The 18,497-nt window shown below is 37.6% G+C and overlaps 1 protein-coding gene across 1 annotated transcript in view; it reads right to left on the bottom strand.

Annotated features, from left to right (window-relative positions):
* Positions 1-18,497, bottom strand: part of ZDHHC15 (zinc finger DHHC-type palmitoyltransferase 15) — a 115,637-nt gene that overhangs the window by 16,909 nt on the left and 80,231 nt on the right. Inside the window, exon 10 of the mRNA XM_060137053.1 lies at positions 7,343-7,446. Coding sequence (XP_059993036.1) covers positions 7,343-7,446 — 104 coding nt within the window. The remainder of the gene's footprint in view (positions 1-7,342; positions 7,447-18,497) is intronic.

Below are 18,497 nucleotides of genomic sequence, written 5' to 3'. Positions count from 1 at the left end.
GATTCTTTTAAAATATCATTCTTGTCATAGTTAATACATTGGTATAGAGTAACTGGAATAGGCTGTGCATAATTATTGTGTACCCTAGGACTTGATCCTGACCTGGAACTCCCCACTGGATTCTCAAACCAGGCTGATGGAATACTCATGGATAGTTGATGGAATAGTTGATGGATAGTCATCAAATCACAAGAGAACAAAAGACGAAGGGAAGAAAAAGACCTACAAAAACAAATCCAAAACAATTAACAAAATGGCAATAAGAATATACATATCGATAATTACCTTCAGTGTAAATGGATTAAATGCTTCAACCAAAAGACAGAGACTGGCTGAAAGGACACAAAAGCAAGACCTGTATATAGGCTGTCTAAAAGAGATCCATTTCAGGTCCAGGGAAACATACAGACTGAAAGAGAGGGGATGGAAAAAGGTATTCCATGCAAATGGAAATCAAAAGAAAGCTGGAGTAGCGATACTCATATCAGACAAAATAGACTTTAAAATAAGGACTGTTACAAAAGACAAAAAATGACACTACATAATGGTCAAGTGATCAATCCAAGAAGAAGATGCAGCAATTGTAAATATATATTCACCCAACATAGGAGTACCTCAATATATAAGGCAAATTCTAGCAGCCATAAAAGGAGAAACCAACAGTAACACAATAATAGTGAGGGACTTTAACACCCCATTTAGATCAATGAACAGATCACCCAGACAGGAAATCAATAAGGAAACACAGCCATTAAATGACACATTAGACCACATGGACCTAATGGATATTTAAAGAGCATTCCATCCAAAAGCAGCAGAATACACATTCTTAAGTGCACATAGAACATTCTCCAGGATAGATCACATGCTGGGCCACAAAGCAAGCATCAATAAATTTAAGACAATTGAAATCATACCAGGCATCTTTCCTGACCACAACTTTATGAGAATAGAAATCAACTACAAGGAAAAAACTGTAAAAAACACAAACACATGGAGACTAAACAACCAATGGATCACTGAAGAAAGCAAAGAGGAAATCAAAAAATACCTAGAGACAAATGAAAATGAAAACATGATGATCCAAAACCTATGGGACACAGGGACTTCTCTGGTGATCAAGTGGTTAAAACTCCGTGCTTCCACTGCAGGGGGCATGGGTTTGATCCCCGCTCATGGAATTAAGATCCTGCATGCCGTATGGTGCAGCCAACAAACAAACAAACAAAAACCACAAAACAAACAAAAACCCCACAAAACCTATGGGATGCAGCAAAATCAGTTCTAAGAGGGAAGTTTATAGCAATACAATCTTACCTCAGGAGACAAGACAAATCTCAAATAAACAACCTAATGCTACACCTAAAGTAACTAGAGAAGGAAGAACAAAGAAAACCCAAAGTGAGTAGACAGAAAGAAATCATAAAGATCAGAGCAGAAATAAATGAAATAGAGACGAAGAAAACAATAGAAAAGATTGCTGAAACTAAAAGCTGGTTCTTTGAAAAGATAAACAAAATTGATAAACCTTTAGCCAGACTCATCAAGAAAAAAAGGAAGAGGGCTCAAATCGATAAAATTAGAAATGAAAAAGGAGAAGTTACTCACTGACACTGCAGAAATACAAAGGATCATAGGAGACTATTAGAAGCAACTCTATGCCAATAGAATGGAAAACCTAGAAGAAATGGACAAATTCTTAGAAGGGAACAACCCTCCAAGACTGAACCAAGAAAAAATAGAAAATATGAACAAACCAATCACAAGTACTGAAATGGGAACTATGATTTAAAAAATTCCACAAAACAAAAGTCCAGGACCAGATGGCTACACAGGCAAATTCTATCAAACATTTAGAGAAGAGTTAACACCTATCCTTCTCAAACTATTCCCAAAATACTGCAGATGAAGGAACACTCCAAAATGCATTATATGAGGTCACCATCACTCTGATACCGAAACCAGACAAAGAAACCACAAAAAAGAAAATTACAGGCCAATATCACTGATGAACATAGATGCAAAAATCCTCAACAAAATACTAGCAAACCAAATCCAACAACACATTAAAAGGATCGTACACCATGATCAAGTGGGATTTATTGCAGGGATGCAAGGATGTTTCAGTATCCACAAATCAATCGGTGTGATACACAACACCAACAAGTTGAAAACTAAAAACCACATGATCATCTCAATAGATGCAGAAAAAGCTTCTGACAAAATGTAACACCCATTTATGATAAAAAATTCTCGAGAAAGTGGGCATAGAGGGAACTTACTTCAACATACTAAAGACCATACATGACAAAGCCACAGCTAACATCATACTCAATGGTGAAAAGCTGAAAGCATTTCCTCTAAAATCAGAAACAAGATAAGGATATCCACCCTTGCCACTTGTATTCAACATAGTATTGGAAGTCCTAGCCATGGCAATCAGAGAAGAAAAAGAAATAAAAGGAATCCAAACTGGAAATGAAGAAGTAAAACTGTCACTCTTTGCAGATGACATGATACTGTAAATAGAAAATCCTAAATGCACTACCAGAAAACTACTAGAGTTAATCAATAAAGTTGGTAAAGTTGCAGGATCCAAAATTAATACACAGAAATCTGTTGCATGTCTATACACTGACATTGAAAGATCAGAAAGAGAAATTAAGGAAACAATCCCATTTACCAACACATCAAAAAGAATAAAATACCTAGGAATAAACCTACCTAAGGAGGCAAAAGACCTGTACTCTGAAAACTCTAAGATGCTGATGAAAAAAATCGAAGAAGACACAAACAGATGGAAAGATATTTCATGTTCTTGGATTGGAAAAATCAATATTGTCAAAATGACTATACTACCCAAGGCAATCTACAGATTCAATGCAATCTCTGTCAAATTACCAACGGTGTTTTTCACATAAGTAGCACAAGTAATTTTAAAATTTGTATGGAGACACAAAAGACCCTGAATAGCCAAATAATCTTGAGAAAGAAAAACAGACCTGGAGGAATCAGGCTCCTTGACTTCAGACTATACTACAAAGCTACACTCATCAAAAGAGTATGGTACTGGCATTAAATAGAAATATAGATCAATGAAACAGGATAGAAAGCCCAGAAATAAACCCAAGCACCTATGGTCAATTAATCCATGACAAAGGAGGCAAGAATATACAATGGAGAAAAAGTCTCTTCAATAAGTGGTGCTGGGAAAACTGGACAGCTACATGTAAAAGAACGAAGTTAGAACATTCTCTAACACCATACACAAAAATAAACTCAAAATGGATTAAAGACCTAAATGTAAGCCTGGATATTATTAAACTCTTAGAGGAAAACATAGGCAGAACACTCTTTGACATAAATCTCAGTAATATCTTTTTGTATCCACCTCCTAGATTACTAAAATAAAAACAAACATAAACAAATGGGAGCAATTAAACTTAAAAGCTTTTGCAAAGCAAAGGAAACCATAAACAAAATGAACAGAGAACCCACAGAATGGGAGAAAATATTTGCAAATAAAGTGACTGACAATGGGTTAATCTCCAAAATATACAAACAGCACATGCAGCTCAATATCGAAAAAACAAACAACCCAATTAAAAACTGGGCAGAAGATCTAAATAGACATTTCTCCAACGAAGACATACTGGTGGCCAAAAAGCACATGAAAAAATGCTCAACATTAGTAAGTACTAGAGAAATGCAAATCAAAATTACATTGAGGTCTCACTTCACACTGGTCAGACTGGCCATCCTCAAAAAGTCTACAAACAATAAGTGCTGGAGAGGGTGTGGAGAAAAGGGAACTCTCCTACACTGTTGGTGGGAATATAAATTGGTGCAACCACTATAAAGAACAGTATGGAGGTTCCTTAGAAAACTAAAAATAGAAATACCATAAGATCCAGCAATCCCACTCCAGGGCATATATCCAGAGAGAGGCATACTTTGAAAAGATATATGTACCCCAATGTTCATAGCAACACTATTTACAATAGCCAAGACATGGAAGCAACCTAAATGTCCATCGACAGATGAACGGATAAAGAAGTACATATATACAGTGGAATATTATTCAGCCATAAAAAAGAATGAAATAATGCTGTTTACAGCAACATTGATGGACCTAGAGATGCTTATACTCAGTGAAGTAAGTCAGACAGAGAAAGACAAATATCATATGATATCATTTATTTTGGGAAACTAAAAAAAGGATACAAATGAACTTATTTACAAAATGGAAACGGACTCACAGACTTCGAAAACAAACTTTTGGTTACCAAAGGGGAAAGGTTGGAGTAGGGGGAGGGATAAATTAGGAGTTTGGGATTAAAATATACCCACTACAATACATAAAATAGATAATCAATGAGGACCTAGTATACAGCACAGGGAAGTCTACTCAATATTCTGTAATAACCTATACAGGAAAAGAATCTGAAAAAGAATGGATATATATATGTATAAATGAATCATTTTACTGTATACCTGAAACTAAAATAACACTGTAAATCAACTATACTCCAACATAAAATAAAAATTAAATTAAAAAAAGAAGAACATACCAAAAATGATGAAGAAAAATTATGGTAATAAGTGATGAAAGGGTCAGAATTGCCAACAGTAGTCAAAAGGGATTTTATTCTATATATGTTTTACAACTTTTAATGATTTGTATATTCATGAATTCTTCCTATTGTTAAAGTTAATAAAAAGTCATAAAAGCCAAAGAAAATCTCCTCAGAATTATACATCGATCTGTCACTTTTGATTTGCACATTTTTTCTATGTATGTGTACATTAATCTCATCAGAGAAGCCTCTTTAAATCTCTTGACTTCATAAAGGTGTTCCTTTACCTCGTATGTTGCTGTACTAAAATAAGGCAGGGACCTACCTACTGTATAGAACAGGGAGCTATACTCAATATTTTGTAATAACCTATAAGGAAAAAGAATGAAAAAAATAGATTTATATGTATGCATACCTAAATCACTTTGTTGTACACTGGAAAATAACACAACATTATAAATCAACTATACTACTATTAAAATAAATTAAAATAGATAAATAAATAAATAAAATGCAAAGTAATAAAAAATAAATTAAGGTGGGGATTTTAAAGAAGATAAAGACTGTATATAGTTCCTGATTATGATATTACATATTTTTGAAACAGGTTACACTTTTTCCCTATTTTACCAATTTATATACATTTTAGAATGCTTTGCATTATATAATGTACAAGTACATAATTTATAGTAAACTAAATATTATATTTGGGGCTAGGACTGAAACCCTAATATTATTCCTTAAAGAAATTAAGTTCAATACACGAAATTTTAACTTATAGTAACTTTCCCAGGAATCTAAGTTGTCAAAAGTGCAAGGACTACTTGTATATAACCAGTTTTGCACAGAAATTTTGGGTAAGTGAGGATAACACAGAATCAGACAAATAGTACAGCATGAGAACGTGTGTTAGAGAAAAAGGAGAGTTTTCCAATATTTAAATTTGTTAGATACTGTAATGGGTGATAAAGGAGGGTTGTGAATCTCTTTCAATGGACTTTTAAAACACCTCACTTATTTGGGATGGTACAGTGTTCTTGCTAAAGCTATAGGTGGCTTATACTCTGGGACTTACCATTTATGTAAGAAGCAGTTGAATGAATTATATAGTAAGATGGCATGCAGTCACAGCACTGTGTCTCATGTGTATTTGTCCAAAGGACAGATACAACATTATACTGGAAAGAATCCAGTATTTGGAATCAGGATGCCTTACTTTAAGTCCAAGTTCTGCCTCTTTCTTGCTATGTGATCTTGCAAAAGTTATCTCACATCTCCAAATCTTAGTCTCCTCAGTTATAAAATGGGAATGGTATTAATAATAATGCCTACTTAACCTGACAGCTGTGAGACAAAGGATATGAAAAACAGTATATGAAAGTCCTTTGTAAACTATAAAATGGTGTACCTATTTTTTATGATTGACTAATTTTTAAAAAGTCTGGCACTGAAAACTACTTCAAGAAAATAACCTCTTTATAATGCGGTACTGCATCTATAATTAAAGTTTTCCACTTGCCAAAACAAGGCTCAGATATGAATAGTTTTTTCCATTGGGGAGATATTTCAAACCATGTTAAGACCCTAGAAGTCTATGATTTCTATTAGAGTTTGGATTTCTTAACACCAAAATAAAAGTTCTTATCACTTGTAACCACGGTAAGTAAAAGTCTGATAGCTGAAGGATGGTAGGTCAAAATACCATCAGTTTTTCAATAAAGAGTCAGAAGGGTGAGGTAAAGGAGCTGCTTGTGTTATAAGTTCTTTGGGCTGGGTAAGAACTCCTTCCTTTTCTAACTATAGATTTTGGACTGTTTTGTCTTCCTTAGTCGTAGTAACAATGCCTTACTCTAAAACTGGACTTCCAGGTAGAGAAGCTGGGACTAGATCACCTAACTGGGGAAACATTTAGAAAGGCTTGTTTCCCACCTCTGCTCCCCACCTCAATGCCTTTCCATGTCCTTATTCAGCTGCGTTCATCCCAGGTACAGTCTGTAATAACTACTACAAGTTCTCACTCAAAATTTCTGTCAGCTACTGTATTATTGGGACCAGTCTGCTATTAACAACATAAACAAATGTTAGAGGCACAGAAGTAAGCATGGAGACAAAGAATAGGTGGCAATGGGGTTACAGGACATGAGAACTTAACTTTTAGCTCTTCATAAAAATCTCAAGATGACTCAATAATCTGGTGGGAGAAAGGTGGAGGGCAAAGTTCTAATTCCTTATTTTTCCTTTGAGGGCTGCCTTTTAGAAAAGTATACTATGTGGATGTGTAGCCTTGCCCCTATATACTATCATTTATTTTTTCATGTACTAGACCATTCTAAAGCAGAATGGGAATGAGATTTTAAAGAAAATTTAGCCAATGTGCATGAACCAGGGTAGAGAAAGGTGAGCTGTTACCCACTGATTGAATCAATTCAAGAAAAGCACTCCATGTGACAACTGGCAGGATTGTTTACAAACATGCACAACACTGTTTATTATGTTTCCTGATTTATCTGACTGGTTATAAATTATAGTATCACAAAGCTGATAAGGAACCTTCCAAGCTGTCATCTAATCCTACCTAAGCCACCTACATTTGCTAAACAAATCTGGCCATACTTGCCCTTCTCCATCCAAAGGGCACTTATGAGGTTGACATGCTTATATAATCTTTCTGTACACTATTTTCTCATTACACTACATTCGTTGTGTTAACATAGTCTTTATTAGCCTGCTGAGTGGAGAAAAGACTTCCTTCTCACCCTACTTACCTCGGTTGTCATCCTCATTTTCTTCCCAGGGCTCTTCATTTGCTAGCAATGGGTTCTGCGACTCATTCATACACCTCATAGGGAAAGAGTGTCCATCACCAGGGCTGGTGGGGAAATGAAGGCAGTGAGATCCTGCAGCTGACATAGACATTTTATGAAGGTAATAACCCTATTAGAAATAGGAGTGGGGTTCTTAGAAAGACTTAAACCATTTAGCTTATTGACTAAAGCCATTCTGGAATAGGCTCTTACAATAGCATCATTTAGTTGCCCTATTGCTCTCAATTTCTATATCTGTTTGTTTGTCTGCATCAGTCTTGACTCTTTTAGTTTTTAAGCAACTCTTTAATTGCTTCCCACAATGGCCAGTATGGCAAAGTGCACATAAAGCAAACTTCATAAATATAATTTAATGATGAGGATTCCAATTTATATCCCATTATACTATTGATTTGGTTCTAAATTTTAAAGAAAAATGAGCAGATTCAGAATCACTGAGAGAACAAGAAGAAGAACTACAATCCTGCAGCCTGTAGAACAAAAACCACATTCACAGAAAGATAGACAAGATGAAAAGACAGAGGGCTATGTACCAGATGAAGGAAAAAGAAAAAACCCTAGAAAAACAACTAAATGAAGTGGAGATAGGCAACCTTCCAGAAAAATGATTCAGAATAATGATAGTGAAGATGATCCAGGACCTCGGAAAAAGAATGGAGGCAAAGATCAAGAAGATGCAAGAAATGTTTAACAAAGATCTAGAAGAATTAAAGAATAAACAAACAGAGATGAACAATACAATAACTGAAATGAAAACTACACTGGAAGGAATCAATAGCAGAATAACTGAGGCAGAAAAACGGATAAAGGACCTGGAAGACAGAATGGTGGAATTCACTGCTGAGGAAGAGAATAAAGAAAAAAGAATGAAAAGAAATGAAGACAGCCTAAGAAACCTCGGGGACAACACCAAACACAACAACATTTGCATTATAGGGGCCCCAGAAGGAGAAGAGAGAGTGAAAGGAACAGAGAAAATATTTGAAGAGATTATACTTAAAAACATCCCTAACTTGGGAAAGGAAATAGCCACCCAAGTCCAGGAAGTCCAGAGTCCCATATAGGATAAACCCAAGGAGAAACATGCCGAGACACATAGTAATCAAATTGGCAAAAATTAAAGACAAAGAAAAATTATGGAAAGTAGCAAGGGAAAAATGACAAATAACATACAAGGGAACTCTCATAAGGTTAACAGCTGATTTCTCAGCAGAAATTCTACAAGCCAGAAGGGAGTGGCATGATATACTTAAAGTGATGAATGGGAAGAACCTACAACTAAGATTACTCTACCCAGCAAGGATCTCATTCACATTCAATGGAGAAATCAAAAGCTTTACAGAGAAGCATAAGCTGAGAGAATTCAGCACCACAAAACCAGCTCTACAACAAATGCTAAAGGAACTTCTCTAAGTGGGAAACACAAGAGAAGAAAAGGACCTACAAAAACAAACCCAAAACAATTAAGAAAATGGTCACAGGAACATACATATCGATAATTACCTTAAACGTGAATGGATTAAATGCTCCAACAAAAAGACACAGGCTCAATGAATGGATACAAAAACAAGAACCATATATATGCTGTCTACAAGAGACCCACTTCAGACCTAGGGTCACATACAGATTGAAAGTGAGGAGATGGAAAAAGATATTCCATGCAAATGGAAATCAAAAGAAAGCTGGAGTAGCTATACTCATATCAGACAAAACAGACTTTAAAATAAAAAATGTTACAAGAGACAAGGAAGGACACTATATAATGATCAAGTGATCAATCCAAGAAGAAGATATAACAATTATAAATATACATGCATCCAACATAGGAGCACCTCAATACATAAGGCAACTGCTAACAGCTATAAAAGAGGAAATCAACAGTAACACAATAATAGTGGGGGACTTTAACACCTCACTTACACCAATGGACAGATCATCCAAAATGAAAATAAATAAGGAAACAGAAGCTTTAAATGACACAATAGATCAGATAGATTTATTTGATATTTATAGGACATTCCATCCAAAAACAGCAGATTACACTTTCTTCTCAAGTGTGCATGGAACATTCTCCAGATAGATCACATCTTGGGTCACAAATCAAGCCTCAGTAAATTTAAGAAAATTGAAATCATATCAAGCATCTTTTCTCACCACAACGCTATGACATTAGAAATGAATTACAGGGAAAAAAACCGTAAAAAACACAAACACATGGATGCTAAACAATATGTTACTAAATAACCGAGAGATCACTGAAAAAATCAAAGAGGAAATCAAAAAATACCTACAGATACAGATACACCAGAAATATATCTACACGTGGAACAAATCCTACAGAACACCTACTGAACGCTGGCAGAGGCCTCAGACCTCCCAAAAGGCAAGAAACCCCCCACGTATCTGGGTAGGGCAAAAGAAAAAAGAATAAACAGAGACAAAAGGATAGGGACGGGACCTGCACCAGTGGGAGGGAGCAGTGAAGGAGGAGAGGTTTCCACACACTAGGAAGCCCCTTCACGGGCGGAGACTGCAAGTGGCGGAAGGGGAAAGCTTCGGAGCCGTGGAGGAGAGCACAGCAACAGGGTTGTGGGGGGCAAAGCGGAGAGATTCCTGCACAGAGGATCGGTGCAGACAGGCACTCACCAGCCTGAGAGGCTTGTCTGCTCCCCTGCCGGGGTGGGCGGGGCTGAGAGCTGAGGCTCAGGCTTCGGTCGGAGCGCAGGGAGAGGACTGGGGTTGGCGGCATGAACACAGCCTGAAGAGGGCTAGTGCGCCATGGCTAGACGGGAGGGAGTCCGGAGAAAAGTCTGGACCTGCTGAAGAGGCAAGAGACTTTTTCCTCCCCCTTTGTTTCCTGGTGCGTGAGGAGAGGGGATTAAGAATGCTGCTTTAAGGAGCTCCAGAGACGGGCGTGAGCTGTGGCTAAAAGCGCAGACCCCAGAGACAGACATGAGACGCTAAGGCTGCTGCTGCCGCCAAGAAGAAGCCTGTGTGCGAGCACAGGTTACTATCCACACCCCCCTTCCGGGGAGCCTGTGCAGTCCGCCACTGCCAGGGTCCCAGGATCCAGGAACAACTTCCCCGGGAGAACGCACGGCGCACCTCAGGCTGGTGCAATGTCATGTTGGCCTCTGCCGCCGCAGGCCCGCCCTGCATCTTTACCCCTCCCTACCCCCGGCCTGAGTGAGCCAGAGCCCCCGACTCAGCGGCTCCTTTAACCCCGTCCTCTCTGAGTGAAGAAGAGACGCCCTCCGGTGACCTACACGCAGAGGCGGGGCCAAATCCAAAGCTGAGCCCCTGGGAGCTGTGAGAACAAAGAAGAGAAAGGGAAGTCTCTCCCAGCAGCCTCAGAAGCAGCGGAGTAAATCTCCACAATCAACTTGAGGTACCCTGCATCTGTGGAATACATGAATAGACAAGGAATCATCCCAAACTGAGGAGGTGGACTTTGAGAGCAAGATTTATAATTTTTCCCCTTTTCCTCTTTTTGTGAGTGTGTATGTGTATGCTTCTGTGTGAGATTTTGTCTGTATAGCTTTGCTTCCACCATTTCTCCGAGGGTTCTATCCATCCGTTTTATTTTTCTCTTAATAATTATTTTTTATTTTAATAACTTTATTATATTTTATCTTACTTTATTTTACTTTATCTTCTTTATTTCTTTTTTTCCTTCCTTCCCTCCTTATTTCCTTCCTCCCTCCCTCCCTCCCTCCCTCCCTGCCTCTTTTCTTTCTTTCTTTCTTTCCTTCTTTCTTTCTTTCTTTGTACTTCTACTAATTCTTTCTTTCTACTTTTTCTCCCTTTTATTCTGAGCCGTGTGGATGAAAGGCTCTTGGTGCTGCAGCCAGGAGTCAGTGCTATGCCTCTGAGGTGGGAGAGCCAACTTCAGGACACTGGTCCACAAGAGACCTCCCAGCTCCACGTAATATCAAATGGCGAAAACCTCCCAGAGCTCTCCATCTCAACACCAGCACCCAGCTTCACTCAACGACCAGCAAGCTACAGTGCTGGACACCCTATGCCAAACAACTAGCAAGAGAGGAACAGAACCCCACCCATTAGCAGAGAGTCTCCGAAAATCATAATAAGTCCACAGACACCCCAAACACACCACCAGATGTGGACCTGCTGACCAGAAAGACAAGATCCAGCCTCATCCACCAGAATACAGGCACTAGTCCTCTCCACCAGGAAGCCTACACAACCCACTGAAGCAACATTAGCCACTGGGGACAGACACCAAAAACAATGGGAACTACGAACTCACAGCCTGAAAAAAGGAGACCCCAAACACAGTAAGATAATCAAAATGAGAAGACAGAGAAACACACAGCAGATGAAGGAGCAAGATAAAAAACCACCAGACCTAACAAATGAAGAGGAAATAGGCAGTCTACCTGAAAAAGAATTCAGAATAATGATAGTAAAGATGATCCAAAATCTTGGAAATAGAATAGACACAATGCAAGAAACATTTAACAAGTACCTAGAAGAATTAAAGATGAAAGAAACAACGATGAATAACACAATAAATGAAATTAAAAACACTCTAGAAGGGATTAATAGCAGAATAACTGAGGCAGAAGAACGGATAAGTGACCTGGAAGATAAAATAGTGGAAATAACTACTGCAGAGCGAATAAAGAAAAAAGAATGAAAAGAACTGAGGACAGTCTCAGAGACCTCTGGGACAACATTAAACGCACCAACATTTGAATTATAGGGGTTCCAGAAGAAGAAGAGATAAAGAAAGGGACTGAGAAAATATTTGAAGAGATTATAGTTGAAAACTTCCCTAATATGGGAAAGGAAATAGTTAATCAAGTCCAGGAAGCACAGAGAGTCCCATACAGGATAAATCCAAGGAGAAATATGCCGAGACACATATTAATCAAACTGTCAAAAATTAAATAAAAAGAAAATATATTAAAAGCAGCAAGGGAAAAACAACAAATAACACACAAGGGAATTCCCAGACGGCTAACAGCTGATCTTTCAGCAGAAACTCTGCAAGTCAGAAGGGACTGGCAGGACATATTTAAAGTGATGAAGGAGAAAAACCTGCAACCAAGATTACTCCACCCAGAAAATATCTCATTCAGATTTAATGGAGAAATTAAAACCTTTACAGACAAGCAAAAGCTGAGAGAGTTCAGCACCACCAAACCAGCTCTACAACAAATGCTAAAGGAACTTCCCAGGCAAGAAACACAAGAGAAGGTAAAGACCTACAATAACGAACCCAAAACAATTAAGAAAATGGGAATAGGAACATACATATCGATAATTACCTTAAATGTAAATGGATTAAATGCTCCCACCAAAAGACACAGATTGGCTGAATGGATACAAAAACAAGACCCATAAATTTGCTGTCTACAAGAAACCCACTTCAGACCTAGAGACACATACAGACTGAAAGTAAGGGGATAGAAAAAGATATTTCATTCAAATGGAAACCAAAAGAAAGCTGGAGTAGCAATTCCATATCAGAGAAAATAGACTTTAAAATAAAGACTATTAGAAGAGACAAAGAAGGACACTACATAATGATCAAGGGATCGATCCAAGAAGAAGATATAACAATTGTAAATATTTATGCATCCAACATAGGAGCACCTCAATACATAAGGCAAATACTAACAGCCATAAAAGGGGAAATTGACTGTAACACATTTATAGTAGGGGACTTTAACACCCCACTTTCACCAATGGACAGATCATCCAAAATGAAAATCAATAAGGAAATACAAGCTTTAAATGATACATTAAACAAGATGGACTTAATTGATATCTATAGGACATTCCATCCAAAAAACAACAGAATACACATTTTTCTCAAGTGCTCATGGAACATTCTCCAGGATAGATCATATCTTGGGTCACAAATCAAGCCTAGGTAAATTTACGAAAATTGAAATTGTATCAAGTATCTTTTCCGACCACAACGCTATGAGACTAGATATCAATTACAGGAAAAGATCTGTAAAAAATACAAACACATGGAGGCTAAACAATACACTACTTAATAACGAAGTGATCACTGAAAAAATCAAAGAGGAAATAAAAAAATACCTAGAAACAAATGACAATGGAGACACAACAACCCAAAACCTATGGGATGCAGCAAAAGCAGTTCTAAGAGGGAAGTTTATAGCAATACAAGCCCACCTTAAGAAACAGGAAACATCTCGAATAAACAACCTAACCTTGCACCTAAAGCAATTAGAAAAAGAAGAACAAAAAAACCCCAAAGTTAGCAGGAGGAAAGAAATCATAAAAATCAGATCAGAAATAAATGAAAAGGAAATGAAAGAAACGATAGCAAAGATCAATAAAAGTAAAAGCTGGTTCTTTGAGATGATAAACAAAATTGATCAACCATTAGCCAGACTCATCAAGAAAAAGAGGGAGAGGACTCAAATCAATAAAATTAGAAATGAAAAAGGAAAAGTTAAAACAGACACCACAGAAATACAAAGCATCCTACGAGACTACTACAAGCAACTTTATGCCAATAAGATGGACAACCTGGAAGAAATGGACAAATTATTTGAAAGGTATAACCTTCCAAGACTGAACCAGGAAGAAACAGAAAATATGAACAGACAAATCACAAGTAATGAAATTGAAACTGTGATTAAAATTTTTCCAACAAACAAAAGTCCAGGACCAGATGGCTTCAGAGGAGAACTCTATCAAACATTGAGAGAAGAGCTAACACCCATCCTTCTCAAACTCTTCCAAAATATTGCAGAGGAAGGAACACTCCCAAACTCATTTTATGAGGCCAGCATCACCCTGATACCAAAACCAGACAAAGACACTACAAAAAAAAAGAGAAAATTACAGACCAATATCACTGACGAATATACATGCAAAAATCCTCAACAAAATACTAGCAAACAGAATCCAACAACACATTAAAAGGATCATACACCATGATCAAGTGGGATTTATTCCAGGGTTGCAAGGATTCTTCAATATACGCAAATCAATCACCGTGATACTCCATATTAACAAACTGAAGAATAAAAACATATGATCATCTCAATAGTTGCAGAAAAAGCTTTTTACAAAATTCAACATCAATTTATGACAAAAACTCTCCAGAAAGTGGGCACAGAAGGAACCTACCTCAACATAATATAGGCCATATACGACAAACCCACAGAAACATCATTCTCAATGGTGAAAAACTGAAAGCATGTCCTTTAAGATCAGGAACAAGACAAGGATGTCCACTCTCACCACTATTATTCAACAAGCTTTGGAAGTCCTAGCCATGGCAATTAGAGAAGAAAAAGAAATAAAAGGAATACAAATTGGAAAAGAAGATGTAAAACTGTCACTGTTTGCTGATGACATGATACTTTACATAGAGAATCCTAAAAATGCCACCAGAAAACTACTAGAGTTAATCAATGAATTTGGTAAAGTTGCAAGAAACAAAATTAATGCACAGAGATCTCCTGCATTCCTATACACTAATGATGAAAAATCTGAAAGAGAAATTATGGAAACACTGCCATTTACCATTGCAACATAAAGAATAAAATACCTAGGAATAAATCTACCTAGGGAGACAAAAGACGTGTATGCAGAAAGCTATAAGACACTGATGAAAGAAATTAAAGATGATACCAACAGATGGAGAGATATACCATGTTCTTGGATTGGCAGAATCAACATTGTGAAAATGGTTCTACTACCCAAAGCAATCTACAGATTCAATGCAATCACTATCAAATTACCAATGGCATTTTTTTTTTCTGTACGCGGGCCTCTCACTGTTGTGGCCTCTCCCGTTGCGGAGCACAGGCTCCGGACATGCAGGCCCAGCGGCCACGGCTCACGGGTCCAGCCGCTCCGCGGCACGTGGGATCCTCCCGGACCGGGGCACGAACCCGCGTCCCCTGCATTGGCAGGCGGACTCTCAACCACTGCGCCACCAGGGAAGCCCTCCAATGGCATTTTTTACAGAACTAAAACAAATCATCTTAAAATTTGTATGGACACACAAAAAACCCCAAATAGCCAAAGCAGTCTTGAGGGAAAAAAATGGAGCTGGAGGAATCAGCCCTCCCTGCAGACTATACTACAAAGCTACAGTAATCAAGACAATATGGTACTGGCACGAATACAGAAACACAGATCAATGGAACAAGATAGAAAGCCCAGAGATAAACCCACGCACCTATGGTCAACTTATCTATGACAAAGGAGGCAAAGGTAAAAATGGACAAAGATGTTCTCTTCAATAAGTGGTGCTGGGAAAACTGGACAGCTACATGTAAAAGAAAGAAATTAGAACACTCCCTAACACCATACAGAAAAATAAACTCAAAATGGATTCGAGACCTAAATGTAAGACCGGACACTATAAAACTCTTAGAGGAAAACATAGGAAAAACACTCTAAGACATAAATCACAGCAAGATCTTTTTTGACCCACCTCCTAGAGTAAAGGAAATCAAAACAAAAATAAACAAATGGGACCTAATGAAACTTCAAAGCTTTTGCACAGCAAGGGAAACCATAAACAAGATGAAAAGACATCCCTCAGAATGGGAGAAAATATTTGCAAACGAGTCAATGGACAAAGGATTAATCTCCAAAATATATAAACAGTTCATGCAGCTCAATATTAAAGAAACAAGCAACCCAATCAAAAAAAGGGCAGAAGACCTAAATAGACATTTCTCCAGAGAAGACATACAGATGGCCAAGAAGCACATGAAAAGCTGCTCAACATCACTAATTATTAGAGAAATGCAAATCAAAAGTACAATGAGGTATCACCTCACACCATTTAGAATGGGCATCATCAGAAAATCTACAAACAACAAATGCTGGAGAGGGTGTGGCTAATAGGGGACCCTCTTGCACTGTTGTTGGGAATGTAAATTGATACAGCCACGATGGAGAACAGTATGGAGGTTCCTTAAAAAACTAAAAATAGAATTACCATGTGATCCAGCAATCCCACTACTGGGCATATACCCAGAGAAAACCATAATTCAAAAAGACACATGCACCCCAGTGTTCATTGCAGCACTATTTACAATAGCCAGGTCATGGAAGCAAGCTAAATGCCTATCGACAGGCGAATGGATAAAGAAGATGTGGTACATATATACAATGGAATATTAATCAGCCATAAAAAGGAACGAATTGAGTCATTTGTTGAGACGTGGATGGATCTATAGACTGTCATACAGGGTGAAGTAAGTCAGAAAGAGAAAAACAAATGTCGCATATTAACACATGTATGTGGAACCTAGAACAATGGTGCAGATGAACTGGTTTTCAGGGCAGAAGTTGAGACACAGATGTAGAGAACAAATGTATGGACACCTAGGGGCGAAATCTGCGGTGGGGTGGGGATGATGGTGTGCTGGCGATTGGGATTGACATGTATACACTGATGTGTATAAAATTGATGACTAGGGCTTCCCTGGTGGCGCAGTGGTTGAGAGTCCACCTGCTGATGCAGGGGACACGGGTTCATGCCCTGGTCTGGCAAGATCCCACATGTGGCGGAGCAGGTGGGCCTGTGAGCCATGGCCACTGAGCCTGCACGTCCGGAGCCTGTGTTCCGCAACGGGAGAGGCCACAACAGTGAGAGGTCCGCGTCCCAGAAAAAAAAAAAATTGATGACTAATAAGAACGTGCAGTATAAAAAAACAAACAAAAAACAACTAATACTAAATTTTCTTTGGGTTATTTGTATGGAAATATGTTAATACAGGTGTTTCAGACATTACATGAAATTTCTAAAAATCTTATATGTTCTGGTATAATAAGTCACAATTCTAGTTATTACTTTAAAATGTATATCTCAGAAATAACTAAATTTCCTTGTCAATTGCATTATTATGAACTTTCATCAAATCTTTAACCATGGTCATTTTTAAGTCTTTTGTCATTTACAGACAGTTCTGGGTGTACTCTGATGCTTTTGCAAAAATGTTCCTATAAAAGGGTTTCATCTTCAAGGAATTCATGGAAAACACTCTGACAAGTACAGGTTTCTGGTAACTGACTATACTGCTGAACTGAATGAATAAGCATTTTGAGAACTCCAATGGAAAACTGATAAATTCATAAAAGTGCTAACGAAAGATCAAGATGAAAAAAAATTAATTACATGGGACTGAGTGTACTGATGAAGATGATTATAATTTTTGTGACTTTCTGTTTGAATAAAAAAAGAATCATTGAATTCTCTGGAGATAAGGTGCTGTGAATTGGTGATAGATAATAATAATGGCTGAATGCCCTGTTATTTGGCTTGTATGGCAGAAACGTTATTAAAAGCTGGGAGAAAGAGCCAAAGTGAGGCATTTCTAAGAGTGCAGATCCTTGGGGCAATTATCCTACCCCAGAATTGACATTTCTCTACAGAGGATGTAACTATATTGATTATAAATGAGTGGGCTTTGATTTTTGCTCTTGTTCTTTATTCCAAAGAAGACTCATTTTAGACCTCCCTTTGGTGTAGTGATATTGTGTGTTTGTGTATGTATGTGTGTGAGTGGGGTGCAAATAATTGCTGGTATTAGTTATTAATCAACATTACCCACTGACACAGATTTGTCTTGTGATTTATAGCCAGGGCATAGGATATACCACAGCTTTTAAATAAATGAGCCTGTAAACACTAACTGGTACAGAGGAACTACTAGGGCAATTAATGAAGAGGAGAAAATCTTTCTTAATTACCACCTTACTCCAGCAAAGTTTCCTCAAATAAGTGAACAAATGGCTGTATCCCTGTCTGAAGAATGGATCTAAAGGGGATTGCAAGAAGCCTATAAATAAGCTTTGCTCTAGAGCTAGTTTAGTTGATAGTAGTTTTAATCTGGTTCATGAAGTCACTCAGAGGACACAAACTCATCTCTCCTTCATTGCTTTCTCTTCATTCCTGTTGCAATTATAAGAATTACCTAGAATCTCTAAATCAATCTTTGTTTGTTCTTGCTTTTTGTTCTTGTTTAAATTTAAAACTTTAACTTTTCCCTCCATGAAAGTAATATAAACATTTAATCCCAAAATATGAAAAGTGGAGACAAAAAAAATAATTTCTAAG

Source organism: Lagenorhynchus albirostris, chromosome X (genome assembly GCF_949774975.1).
Source record: "Lagenorhynchus albirostris chromosome X, mLagAlb1.1, whole genome shotgun sequence".
In the NCBI taxonomy this organism is placed as follows: Eukaryota; Metazoa; Chordata; class Mammalia; order Artiodactyla; family Delphinidae; genus Lagenorhynchus; species Lagenorhynchus albirostris.
This window is presented reverse-complemented; position numbering and strand designations above follow the sequence as displayed.